The 12,912-nt window shown below is 35.7% G+C and overlaps 1 protein-coding gene and 1 pseudogene across 1 annotated transcript in view; both read left to right on the top strand.

The window, feature by feature from the left end:
* Nucleotides 1-4,861: 4,861 nt before the first annotated feature.
* Nucleotides 4,862-6,378, top strand: LOC107741164 (olfactory receptor 6N1-like; annotated as a pseudogene).
* Nucleotides 6,379-12,443: 6,065 nt separating this feature from the next.
* Nucleotides 12,444-12,912, top strand: part of LOC107741177 (olfactory receptor 10G4-like) — a 1,524-nt gene continuing 1,055 nt past the window's right edge. Inside the window, exon 1 of the mRNA XM_016553789.1 lies at nt 12,444-12,826. Coding sequence (XP_016409275.1) covers nt 12,444-12,826 — 383 coding nt within the window. The remainder of the gene's footprint in view (nt 12,827-12,912) is intronic.

The following is a 12,912-nucleotide window of genomic DNA, read 5'->3' as shown; positions in this document are numbered from 1 at the left end:
GATCTTGGCCCAATCGCTGGGGAATACTTAGGGCTGCATCTCAAAGAAGAGTGAGCATTGGAGTAGGAATCCTCTGCATTCCTCCTTCTCACCAGAGTACGTTGTCGGATGGGCCATGGGACAGGTGGAGGCAGATTATGAAGCGGCGCTGGACGGTGGCTGAAGGAACTGCCAAATGGCCTGTGCGAGTTTAGCAAGAGGATCCGGGTTCTGAGCGCTGCTTGGCTCTGCATTGTGCAGCATGTTGAGGTCTGGTCTTCTGTCAGCACACAGAAGGAGACAACACAGGTAAATATCCACAACATAGAGCTTTATTTAGAGGATTTTTGAAGAGGAAGTGATGATTACAGGTAAGAGGTAAGAGTTCAATAGCTGGAGCTGAGACATAGCTGAGCAAAAACAAGGTCCTTGATATGCAGGTTTGTGGAGGATCCTGAATGCTGAGATGACTGAAGATGAAGGGATCATAGAGCAGGTAAGTGGTTCAGGTAAGTTGATGCACAATGTAACAACAAGATCAGACACCGATGTCGTGACGGGAAGGTGGCTTTACGCAGGAGTTGATTAGTGCTAACGGGTGCGGAAGAAAACTTGCCTCAGTAAAAATAAAAAGAAATTGTTATTCCATGAATTTACAACATTGTGACAACATCCTCCCTACCCAGATATTAAAAAAATATACTGTATATATGACTTTCCTAAAAAAAAAAATTCTACCTAAACCATACATTATATTAAAAAAAATGTTTTTTAACTACCCTGTAGCTACTTAGATGTAGCCCCTTTGTCCTTGTGTAACAAACTACTCCATCTCCTAATCATGTCTATTTTTAAAAAAAACACTCCCACCACCTCTACACCGTGTGTTTCTCTGCACAGGCCCCGTGTACCCAGGACGCGATCTTTCCAGATGTCCTTAACTCCGGCGCCGGGACACCACCGCCTGATTTATCTCAACTGGTCTGTGTACCCATAAATACACATGAACTAGACGAAATGACTAGCAACATGGGCATTATCTTCTCTAATACATTAGAAGCTGTTGCCACCATCAAATTCAAAAAGGTTAGAGAAAAACGTACTGCGCCATGGTACAACAATGATACCCATTCTCTCAAAAAAAATAACTCGTAGTCTTGAGCGCAAATGGAGAAAAACTAACTTAGAAGTTTTTAGAATTGCGTGGAAAAACAGTATGTCCAGCTATAGACAGCCTCTAAAAGCTGCCAGGGCCGAACATATCCACAAACTCATAGAAAATAACCAAAACAATCCAAGGTTTTTATTTAGCACAGTAGCTAGATTAACAAATAACCTCATTGCTGTTAATAGTGTTCATCGTCTGTTTGATTACGTCTTTAATTAATTTTTCCATACATTTCTGCCATATGTACATTAACTGACATAGTCACCACTGATAAGCTACTACTAAATATATTGTAGAAACTTAATTTTCTGTAAAGCTGCTTTGCAACGATTTGTATCGTGAAAAGCGCTATACAAAATAAACTTGAATTTAAACTTGAATTGAATCTGTTGAGGTCAAAATACAGTTGAGGTCAAAAAGTTTACAACCCCTAATTCAGAATCTGCAAAATGTTAATTATTTTACTCAAATAAGAGGGATCATACAAAATGCATGTTATTGTTTATTTAGTACTGACCTGAATAAGATATTTCACATAAAAGACTATTTCACATAATAGTCCACAAGAGAAAATAGTTGAGTTTATAAAAAATGACCCCATTCAAAAGTTTCTTAATAGATTCTTAAAGATTCTTAATACTGTGTTGTTACCTGAATGATCCACAGCTATGTTTTTTTTATTAGTGATAATTGTTCACGAGTCCCTTGTTTGTCCTGAACAGTTACCTGCTGTTCTTCAGAAAAATCCTTCAGGTCCCACAAATTCTTTGGTTTTCCAGCATTTTTGTGTATTTGAACCCTTTCTAACAATGACTGTATGATTTTGAGATCCATCTTTTCACACTGGGGACAACATATGCAACTATTACAGAAGGTTCAAATGCTCACTGATGCTCCAGAAGGAAAAACCATACATTAAGAGCCGGGGTGGTGAAAACGTTTTGAATTTGAAGATCAGGGTAAATTTAGTTTTACAGGGTAAAACTTATTTTGTCTTCTGGGAAACGTAACTATCTTCTGTAGCCTCTGAAGTGCAGTAGTAAATGAAAAAAAAATATGATATTTAGGTCAAATAAAAAAAAATCTTCATTCTTTTCAAAAGTTTCTAACAAGACTCTAACGATAAAAAAACTAACAATAAACAAAAAGACTTTCTATGAATATGACAAATAGTCTACATGCTAAACAAGCCTGCTTGTAGATGTATTGTGTATTTAACTGTTGTATGTGAAGAATGAATCCTACTGTGTATGTGAAGCATGAATAATGTTAATAATTATAATAAACATTAAGTTAAATGTGTTGTCCCTCAGCCCCAACAATAATATCAGTTACTCATTTTATTAAAACATTTGTGCACAGGGATCTAAAGCACCTCTATGCTCAGCTAATAATGGATCATTAAAGGGGTCATATGATGCTGCTAAAAAGTGTACTCAAGTAAAAGTAAAAGTACACAATTTTTAAACTACTCAAAAAAGTACAATTACTGATAAAAACTACTTAATTACTTTAACATGTAAATTAAATTAAGTAATTCGTTACTTCACACCCCTTAACTTTTATAAAGAATATCTCTTTGGATTTGAGACTTTAGTCTTTGCAACTTTACAGATCTTCTTTATGCACCAAGAGCTTGTAACACTCCAAAGAGAAAGGAAAAATTTAAATCGCATCATATGACCCTTTTAAGACCCTTGTGAACGGTGACAGCATTGTGGCTCTGTCCCAGTCAGTATTACTATAGTAGTATGAAACAGCTCTCAGATTCTATCCAAAACATCTTATTTTGTGTTCCGAAGATGAACGAAGGTCTTACGGGTTTGAAACGACATGAGGGTGAGTAATAAATGACAGAATTTTCTTTTTTGGGTGAACTATCCCTTTAATTCTGATTGTTATTATGTTGCTTGTTTTGGTCATGTTTTGTGATGCTTCTGCTCATGTTAGAAACTACAAGTCAAAGCATAGACATGCTGATGTTTAATTATTTGTTTTCAAATAAAGTAAAAGAAAATTGGGAAAATATTTGGAGCTCTGCTTATTTTTTAAATGACAGTATGGCAGGAATCTGAAATGTTAAAGTCATAAACAATATAATATTGATATTAGAGAATACAGAGTTGGGGAAAACTGGATACAATACATATGCTCCCTATAACATGTAGAAAATAAATGAAAAATGAAGAACACAAGACTTCACATCAGACACTGATCAATAATTTTAACAAATAAAATCTTATGTTGGGTTTGCGAGGTTATAGAATGCCTCAGAAAAGCTAAAGTATTCAGTGCTGAGGTTGATACTAGTGGCGGACTAGTTTTCAAACTTGGAAAAAGATGCTCGGAGAAAATATGAGTCATATATCATTAGACTCAAAAATATTGGTAGCCATAAATCAATTAGTATTGTTATCATTTGTTCCCTGGGCTAGCAAACTTTATACGTTAAAAGGAGTCGTCGCAATTCGCGTCGTATTCAGTTAATGACATGTAAATAACAAGCTTTAAGCGACAGGTCGTCTGAAGCAATTCACCTAAAAAAAACTCGCTGTATTTTACCCAACATATTTCATTCAACAGTATGATATACACATTCCTTTATCAATTTTACCAACAAAAAAATAATACTTACCAACAAAGAATATCCAAAAGCAAGAGAATCTGACGCAATGATCCTCCTACCAGCGGGAGAAAATGGCATCGGTCACACTGTGAACGCGTGCCTCGCACATGCGCAGAAGGCACTCCCCTTTCCCAAATATAACTAAATTGACTTGATCAAACTTAAATAAATTTTATAGATGACACTATTTAAATATTTTATGTTAGACTTATTAAATAAAAATAAGTATTACTCCTAATCAAATGTTTAAATAAAATGAACAAAATGTAAATGTATCAGATCTATGAAGGGCCTAAATCATTTTATTCAGTGTAGTACAGTATTTCCAGGTTGACAGCATAGCATGAAATACTATTTATTTTAAGATGTCTGTCATCATAAAAGAAAGGTCAACGTATTATTACTGAATAATGAAGTAATTATTTAGCATCTAGAGATGCATTTTGTGTGATCTGCTACAACCGTTGACCTCTTGGTTGGCCCTTGCCTGAACGTTTTACCAGTATGATCATACTGTGTTTTCCCAACAGCTTTTACAAAATACAATGATACTAGCATTTTAAATTTCTAAAAAAATTCAACTTTTTGACATTTTTTAATTTGAAACATTTTTGTGTGTTTGAGACCAACATTAAAAACCATTGCTAAAGAAATATATTTGCATATTTAAAATGATTAATCACTGCTTCTAGGAAACTATGATGCTCTGTATGTGTCACATGGTTAAAAAAAAAAGGCAGAATATCACACACACACATTTGTTGAAATGGATGAGAGCAACATTTTAGAAGCACTTGCATAAGAAATTCTAATTTTTTTTTAGAATATTAATAGAATATGAATATTTGCATATTCATATTTATGATTTAAAATGACCAAAACTCTTTTTATATTTCTCTTAAAACTATATTCAACTTTCACAGTTTTTATCACCTGGTCGTTACAGACGCTGTCTGCATCCTTCTGCCATTTTCCTTCATAGGAGCTTTTTTCTGTACATCAGTACATCAAGGATATAATTGTTGTCATTTGATTTTATATCTGTATTTTGAACTTGTGTCTGTATGTTAGGAAACGTGTGACTGAAAATGGCAGCAGAAAATTATACTGTGAAAAATGTAGATGGCTTTATAATCACTGGATTTGATCACCTGCAGAACCAAAAGCTCCTCGGATTCCTCATCTTAATAACCTACATGCTCATATTGCTTGGGAACGGCATCAATCTGTGTATCATCTCGACTAACAGACATTTACACAAACTGATGTACATATTAATCTGTAATCTAGCTGTTGTTGACATAATGTTCTCCTCTACCTGCTGCACAACCATGATCTCAGTGCTGCTGGCTGAGATTAAAACTGTTTCATACTACTCTTGTATTTCAAGGACATACTTCTATCATCTTGGTGATATCACAGTATGTATGGCACTGTCCTAATGGCAATAGACAGACTTTTTGCAATTAGACTTCCTTTAAGATACCACAGCATTGTAACAAATTCACGAACATTTCTGCTTATTTCACTGACTTGGCTCATTGGTTTTGCTATAATGGTTGTTGTGATATCGATAGTAGACAGTGTTCCATACTGTCAACCTGTCATCAAATATGTGTTCTGTGATTATCCTTCTGATCAGAGCTGCTTGTGTTAATCCTGAACCATATTTCTTCTTACCTGCAATGATTAATCTGTGGTTGTTGTGTAGACAGTTTCCCTTTATTCTGTGTACCTATGCTTTCTTGGCATATAGCATGACTAAACTGTCCAACAACTCAAGCAGAAAGCAGATGATCAGCACTTGCTCCAGTCACCTCATTGTCTTGTTTAGTTATTATGCACCAAAGCTGGTTTCTATTTTACTAATTCGAATATGAGTTGTGCCAAGTTTAACAGAGAGAAACACAGTAACAATTGTAGGCTCTCTTGTTCCTTCATTAATAAATCCCACTGTTTATTGCACCAGGACTAAAGAGATCAGGAAACGATTAGCAGATGTATTTTTGCACAAAAAAAGTTGTAATGTGTTTTTTTTTTACTTTAAACCACATAAACACATTTCATTACACCAAATACACAAAATAATGTTCTTTTTAGCAGCATCATATGACCCCTTTAAAAGGTTTTATCATAGTGGATTATTATGTTCATCATTCTCTCGACAAATTGTGATAATGTTGTTTGTTTTGATAATGTTTTATGATGCTCTTGATCTTCTTAGAGACTGTTCATTTTGTTTTTAAAATGAAGAAAAATCATGTAGTAAAATCATGTCAATATTGGAAGAAATTAATGCTATAATGTACAAAGCCTAGAATATTACCAAACACTGTACAATGTTGTTCACAAGTGTTGAAGTCAAATTACATAATATATCCAAATGCTGAATACTTGATTTAGTTCAGTCAATATTTATTTTGTTTGGGCCTTTATTGATCTTTATAATTAATGGTGAAGGTTAAAAGTTACAGATCATTAATGGATAATGGATAATGACACTTATTTGCATCACTCATGTTTGATAATTCTCTCAGGGTTGGTTCGCATCTGTACAATCTTCAGGATCTGTCTTGTCTCCAGAGAGCAAATTAAGAGCATGTAGCAATTTAGCAAATATATTGACACTCTTCAGACAAACAAGAGTGACTGTGTTTACAGCACTATGTTGCATGTAAACCTTTGACATCAGATCTCTAATGTCTTCCTCAGTGAGAATCCCTTCTCACAAAAGAAAAAATAATCAAACTCTATTAAAAAGAAAGATAAGATAGATAAAGAAAAATTAGATAGATAAATTATGTAAGAATATAAGCTACTATTTCCACAATTCTAAGCAGGCATTTACAAATGGACTCAAATTCATCAGCTTTTGCTTATGGTTTAATGATTTGCCATGTTTTTGTGTTTAACGTACCACTTATACGTTATAAGTGATTTGTAATACTGAAACTAAATAAGTAGCTCCTGCTCATGTGATTGCTTCACTATCTTAATAAAAATAGGCCATGATGCTTCCGCCTCATTAATATACACAAGGGCCCTTTTAATGATCCATTAATAGTAGAGCCGATAATGTTCCCTGTAGTGTTTGAGATCCCATTACACAAATGTTTTAATAGAATCAGTATCTAATGTCACTTTTGGGACTGAGGACCAGCAGACTTTATTTTTACACCTAATAACATTATTAATCATATTCATGCTTCAGATACAGAGGCAGAAATACACTATATATCAGTTTTGTTTAACCTTCTGACACACGATGATTTTTTTTTAACCATTCAGATGTAGTGTTACATCCAAACCGCAAACACCGTCAACAATCTAGATTACAAATTACTATGCACACTGGTTTATGTAAACGTCTGTTAGTTAAGATGATACACAGATTGATGCCATTCCCAAGAATAGCATATATGTACAAGCCAGGGCCAATCTTTTTTAGAATGACGAAATTAAAGTTATAATATTTTGAGAGTATAGACTATATTGCGCATGCAAATGGCCCAGATTGAGAACATCGGGAGAAGTTGCCAGGCCACCAAAATGTATTTTAATATTGTTGCATCCGAGCGGCCGCATCATCTTACTGGAATGAGGAAGTCAGTTTTAAGGGCTCACGGAAACAGCTTAATATCAAGAATATTAGAATATTATTTTGCTTGGAAATATTATTTCTTGTCTTCAATTTCATTTGTTATTTGTAGTGCGCCAGCCCCCTTGTGCTTTTGGTATTTTTAATATAAAACAAAGCCTCAGCTTTCAAAATCAGTTTTATAGCAAAATACAAACAATGTGTCTTACAATAATGTGTTTTTCAAGATCTTTAATGTGGCGTGACAGATCGCTGTATTCATGTGAATCAATTCGTTAAATTTGACTGTTTTCTTTGTAAAAATTCCACCACCTACTCCGCAAAAAAACGTCTGTGGCTTCCAACCTTTCATCCCTCACATGTATTTAATTAAAAACAACAATAAAACATTCTAAAGGTTGAAGTGGGCTCCAACTCGTTAACAAGTTATTTTGTCTTTTCTGAGGTATAGGCTATATAACGTTAAGTGACTATTCACAAGCCGTTTTATTCACAGTATTATACAGTAAATGATTGGACATAATATTTAACGTCTTCCATTCATTATTTTTTTAGCGCGCCAGCCACCCAGTAATTGCAAAAATGTTGTGCTTTGTTGCTTTTAATATAACACAGCTCATTCAAATTCTGTCAGTTTTATCACGAAATACAAATTATAAATGTGTTTTCCTCTTTATTTCAAGGTTATAGCAAGATATAAAAGTGAAGGAACATCAGAAGGCATGAAAAAAATATATAGCTTAATTTAATGAAACGAATGTCTCACTGAAATCGGAAAGATAATTGACTCACATGCCGCTTAAACTGAAGTGAATACAGCAATCTGTCATGTCACGCCACAATAAAGAGCGTGAAAAACACATTATTGTAAGACATATTGTTTGTATTTCACTATAAAACTGACATATTTTGAAAGCTAAGACTTTGGAATATCTCCCGGTGCTCCCAATCCGGGCCATTTGCATGTGCAATAGGCTAATATAGGCTACTTTCAAAATATTTTAACTTTAATCTCGTTATTGCTATAAATTAATTCTCATAATTTTGATTTTATTCTTGAAACATTTCGACTTTATTCTTGTAATTTCGACTTTATTCTCAAAATATTTCTACTTTATTCTCGTAGTATTTCGATTTTATTCTCGTAGTATTTCGACTTTATTCTCGTAATATTTCAAGTTTATTTGGAATATTATGACTTTAATCACGTAATCTTAGATGTTTTTTTTTTTTTAACATGGCACTAAAACGCCGTCGTACAATATTAACCAAAGCATGTTTGAAATCTGACTCAAACCCTCTAGCACCACCAACAGTTCAAAGTTGCACTCATGTTTATGCTAATAACTTTTTTATTAGTTATTAATTTTATTTAGTTTTATTAGTCAAATGGACACCAAATTTTAAATTTCTACGTGTCAAGATCTTTTAATTAGTTCGGAAAACGTCTCAGGTTACCCATGGTTCCCTGAGAATAGGGAACAAGACGCTGCGTCCTCTAGAAGGCGCTAGGGGAACGCCTCCAGCGTGACCGGTGTCTGAAGCATGAATGAAAAAACGACAATGAACTTGACATTGGCAGGCGGCAGCCTATGACGTAAACAATAAAGCGAGTGCGGGTATAAAAGAGCACCTGCGGAAAACGTCATCCACTTTGTCTGAAAGAGAAGGTCTCGTTCCCTATTCTCAGGGCACCATGGTTACATGCGTAACCTGAGACATGAGGTCTCAGCATAACGACTCTCTAAACCGAGAGGAGACCTAGCTAAACTCAGCGACAGAGGCAGTTAGTGAGGCTCAAAAGAAAGTGCCTACAACCCATATTACTGCCTAAGCGGAGCTCTGGGGAGCGGAGGCTTCAGCAGGATGACTCTCTTAAACGAGAGGAACCTAACAATGCTCAACCCTGGTAGGGGAGCTCTTAAGAGTGGAGGTCTCAGCATAACGACTCCCTAAAGCGAGAGGAGACCGCTCAATTCTCAAAGAGAATCAGGCATAGAGGCATTCTCAACGCGATCACATCTCGCAGCGTGGCTATATCTCCCTCGAGAGCCAAACACACTCTGTTCAAACACTAAATTCTCTCAAGAATCAGGCAAGAACAGAAACCGCCGCGAATGCATCGCATTAAGCTTGTTCAACTCCCTCGAGAGGCGAACGCGCTCGTGCAAACGCTGACAAAAACTCGAGTACAGACCTCTGCTCGAGTAGTTCCGCGAATGCAAACAGTGAGCGCATCCTTATCTCTCGTGAGTCAAACACATGTGCTTCCGTACACAAGGCTTGAAGACAAAGAAGAGGATGACGTTTTCCGCAGGTGCTCTTTTATACCCACACTCGCTTTATTGTTTACGTCATAGGCTGCCGCCTGCCAATGTCAAGTTCATTGTCGTTTTTTCATTCATGCTTCAGACACCGGTCACGCTGGAGGCGTTCCCCTAGCGCCTTCTAGAGGACGCAGCGTGGTGTTCCCTTTCGAAAGGGAACCTACTTTTTCGAATTCGTCCTAGAGGGTTTGTCTGATTTTTACCAAAATTGGCTCAGATCATCTTCAGACCATGCTGGCAAAAAGTTATGGGATTCAAGTCACATTGTTCTCAAATAACACCCAAATTAATTTGACTGAATTGCCCGCCAAAAAGAATGTGAGGCTGTATCTTCGAATTACTTTGTCGTATTCAAGCGAAACTTGGTGTGTGTTATGACATCCATGACCTGAGACTACCTGCACAGTTTCAGCACCGCAACACCTAGTTGTCAAGAGATATGGAAAATGCATTTTTTGGCTTATAACTTCTGAATGGTTTGGCCAAAAATCACAAAACAGGTCTCTTTAGATTTGATAAGCATGCCGAGTCAAAACCTACCCAAATTTGGCCATTTTAGACGTTGGCCATTTTGAAGTTTGCCATAAAATGCTATATATTACAAACACATTTGCATATCGTTACGCAAATCGGTATGTGTCTACAGCACCATGCCCTTATGGTACTCAAAAAGATTTGGGACAGCGCCAACTTGTGACATGACATTTCCAAAAATGCTAATAACTTTTGATTCATTTCGCCTATTGTAATAAAACTGGTCTCTTTTCAATATATTCCTTGGATCATGCCAAGAACATAGATACCAAGTTTGCCATAATCACCCAAACTTCCTGTCCGCCATTTTGATTTTCTTTAAAAACCTACTTTTTCGAACTCCTAGACTGCTTGTATGATTTTCACCAAAATCTATTTTACCATATTCAACTTAAATTCGAGATAATCTTCACATGATGCTGGCAAAAACTATGGATTTCGTGTTGCTTTGACATATTGGCACCAAACTTCATGTCAACTTCATTGTCACCTCACACTGACCACACCACATCAATTTGGTAACAGTGCCACCTATTAGTCAAAAGTGATAAACCATTAATATGAAGCCATTAACCATTAATAATGTGATTTCAAAAAATGCTAATAGCTTCTAAATAGTTTTCCCTATTGTCATGTGACTGCGCATTATTGTATGTCGCACCCAGTGGCAGTCGAACAGAACTTTCTAATTGGTTGTGAAACAACCTGCTTATTCACCATGATACAATGAACAATTCAAATTAATATAATGTATGAATATATACACACACCAAAATAAATAACCTCCAATACATCTAAAACAAAAACAAAATAGGTTTTCCAGGACTAATCAATGTAAATAAAGATTTAATAATTTTTTTTATAATTATTTCTGCCATAATTATTCTTAGCAGGCATTTTACATATATCGTTTTTACAGAATAACGTTAAAGTGGAAAAATACTGGTAATTCTCACCTTATGCTTGTCAGGGTTCTGGACTGTCTGTGTGTGTTTTGCTCCCCGTGACCCAGTTTCTCCTCGTGTTTATTGTGTTAATTTGAGTATGATTCCCCTGATTGCCCTGTGTTTATTAGCCCCAGTCTGTGTAGTCTTCCTTTGTCGGTTCTACTCGTTACGTTGATGTGTTTCCTGCTGTCCCCAGTATTGATGTACCCAGTGTTCCGTGGATTAAACGCCTGTTTTCGTTTACTCGTGCCTCCAGCATGCTTCCTAAGTAGCAAAGTGTGACAATGCTCAGGGTTTTGATTATAATACATCACATTCAATCAGATGGTCACATGCGGAGTAGTCACAGAAGTCATTTCAAAACATCCGAAGCTGAAATCAGACCCGAAATTTCTACATAAACATATTGCCGAAACTCCACAAAGCTCCCATACTACTCTTCAATAAAATTAACGACTTCGGGTCTGTCTCAAATGGCAAAAAGGCAAATGATAGTGGAACGGCGGCTATAGTTATAATTAGAAGGCATCTATTACTAAGTAATGTAGACCTAAAATGATTTTTATGTCTGTAAAGTACAGTAAAGTAAAGTACTGTTTTTAGATGATGTCTTAAAAATGAGCGCTTCAGTGTCTACGCAAACGTACAAAAATATCCTATATGTGCTAGAACCACATTTTACAAACAGGCTACTGATGATTAATAATGACGTCAAGTTGTAATTGCTGTAATTCTCAAACTGTTTGTATTTGCAAAATAAATAGGATTTTTTTTATAGACGTTCTATGGCATTCTCAACCAACAGTTTCACGCTGCTAGGTAACCACGAGGTACAAGCAGTCATGCAATAAAATATAAAAGGCAGAACATCAGTCATGCATCTGTTTATCTTAATGAAAGGGAACATCTCAGAATCTCTTGTATGCTATTTTAAATATTCATTGTTTAGAAATTCTAGCATTTCCATAGATTTGAGGAAAACCAAAAGAATAAGTTTAGAAAATGTTTTACGTATTATTTATATTTATACTTTACAATGACTGAAACGCTTTTTGTATTCCTTTTGAAACTATACTTCAATTTTCAGAGTTTTCATCACATTGCCGTTACAGACACTGTCTGCATCTTTCTTCCATCTTCCTTCACATGAGCTTTTTTTCTGTGTATATACGAGTACATCAAGGCTATGATTGATTTTGACCTGTTACCTGTATATAGTGTATTTTAATGTACTTGTGTCTGTTTGTTTAGCAGTGGACTGAAAATGGCAGCTGAAAATTATACTGTGAAAAATGTAGACTGCTTTATAATCACTGGATTTGATCACCTGCAGAACCAAAAGCTCCTCGGATTCCTCATCTTAATAACCTACATGCTCATATTGCTTGGGAACGGCATCAATCTGTGTATCATCTCGACTAACAGACATTTACACAAACCGATGTACATATTAATCTGTAATCTAGCTGTTGTTGACATAATGTTCTCCTCTACCTGCTGCACAACCATGATCTCAGTGCTGCTGGCTGAGATTAAAACTGTTTCATACTACTCTTGTATTTCAAGGATGTTCTTCTATCATCTTGGTGATTTCACAGTATGCATGGCTCTGACATTAATGGCAATTGACCGACTTATTGCAATCAGGCTTCCATTGAGATACCACAGCATTGTAACAAATTCACAAACATTTCTGCTTATTGGACTGACTTGGCTCATTGGTTCTGCTATAA

This window comes from Sinocyclocheilus rhinocerous, unplaced genomic scaffold, assembly GCF_001515625.1.
Source record: "Sinocyclocheilus rhinocerous isolate Xijiao unplaced genomic scaffold, SAMN03320098_v1.1 scaffold1307, whole genome shotgun sequence".
NCBI lineage: Eukaryota > Metazoa > Chordata > Actinopteri > Cypriniformes > Cyprinidae > Sinocyclocheilus > Sinocyclocheilus rhinocerous.
The sequence above is the reverse complement of the archived record's forward strand: the minus strand, read 5'-3'. Positions and strand labels throughout refer to the sequence as shown.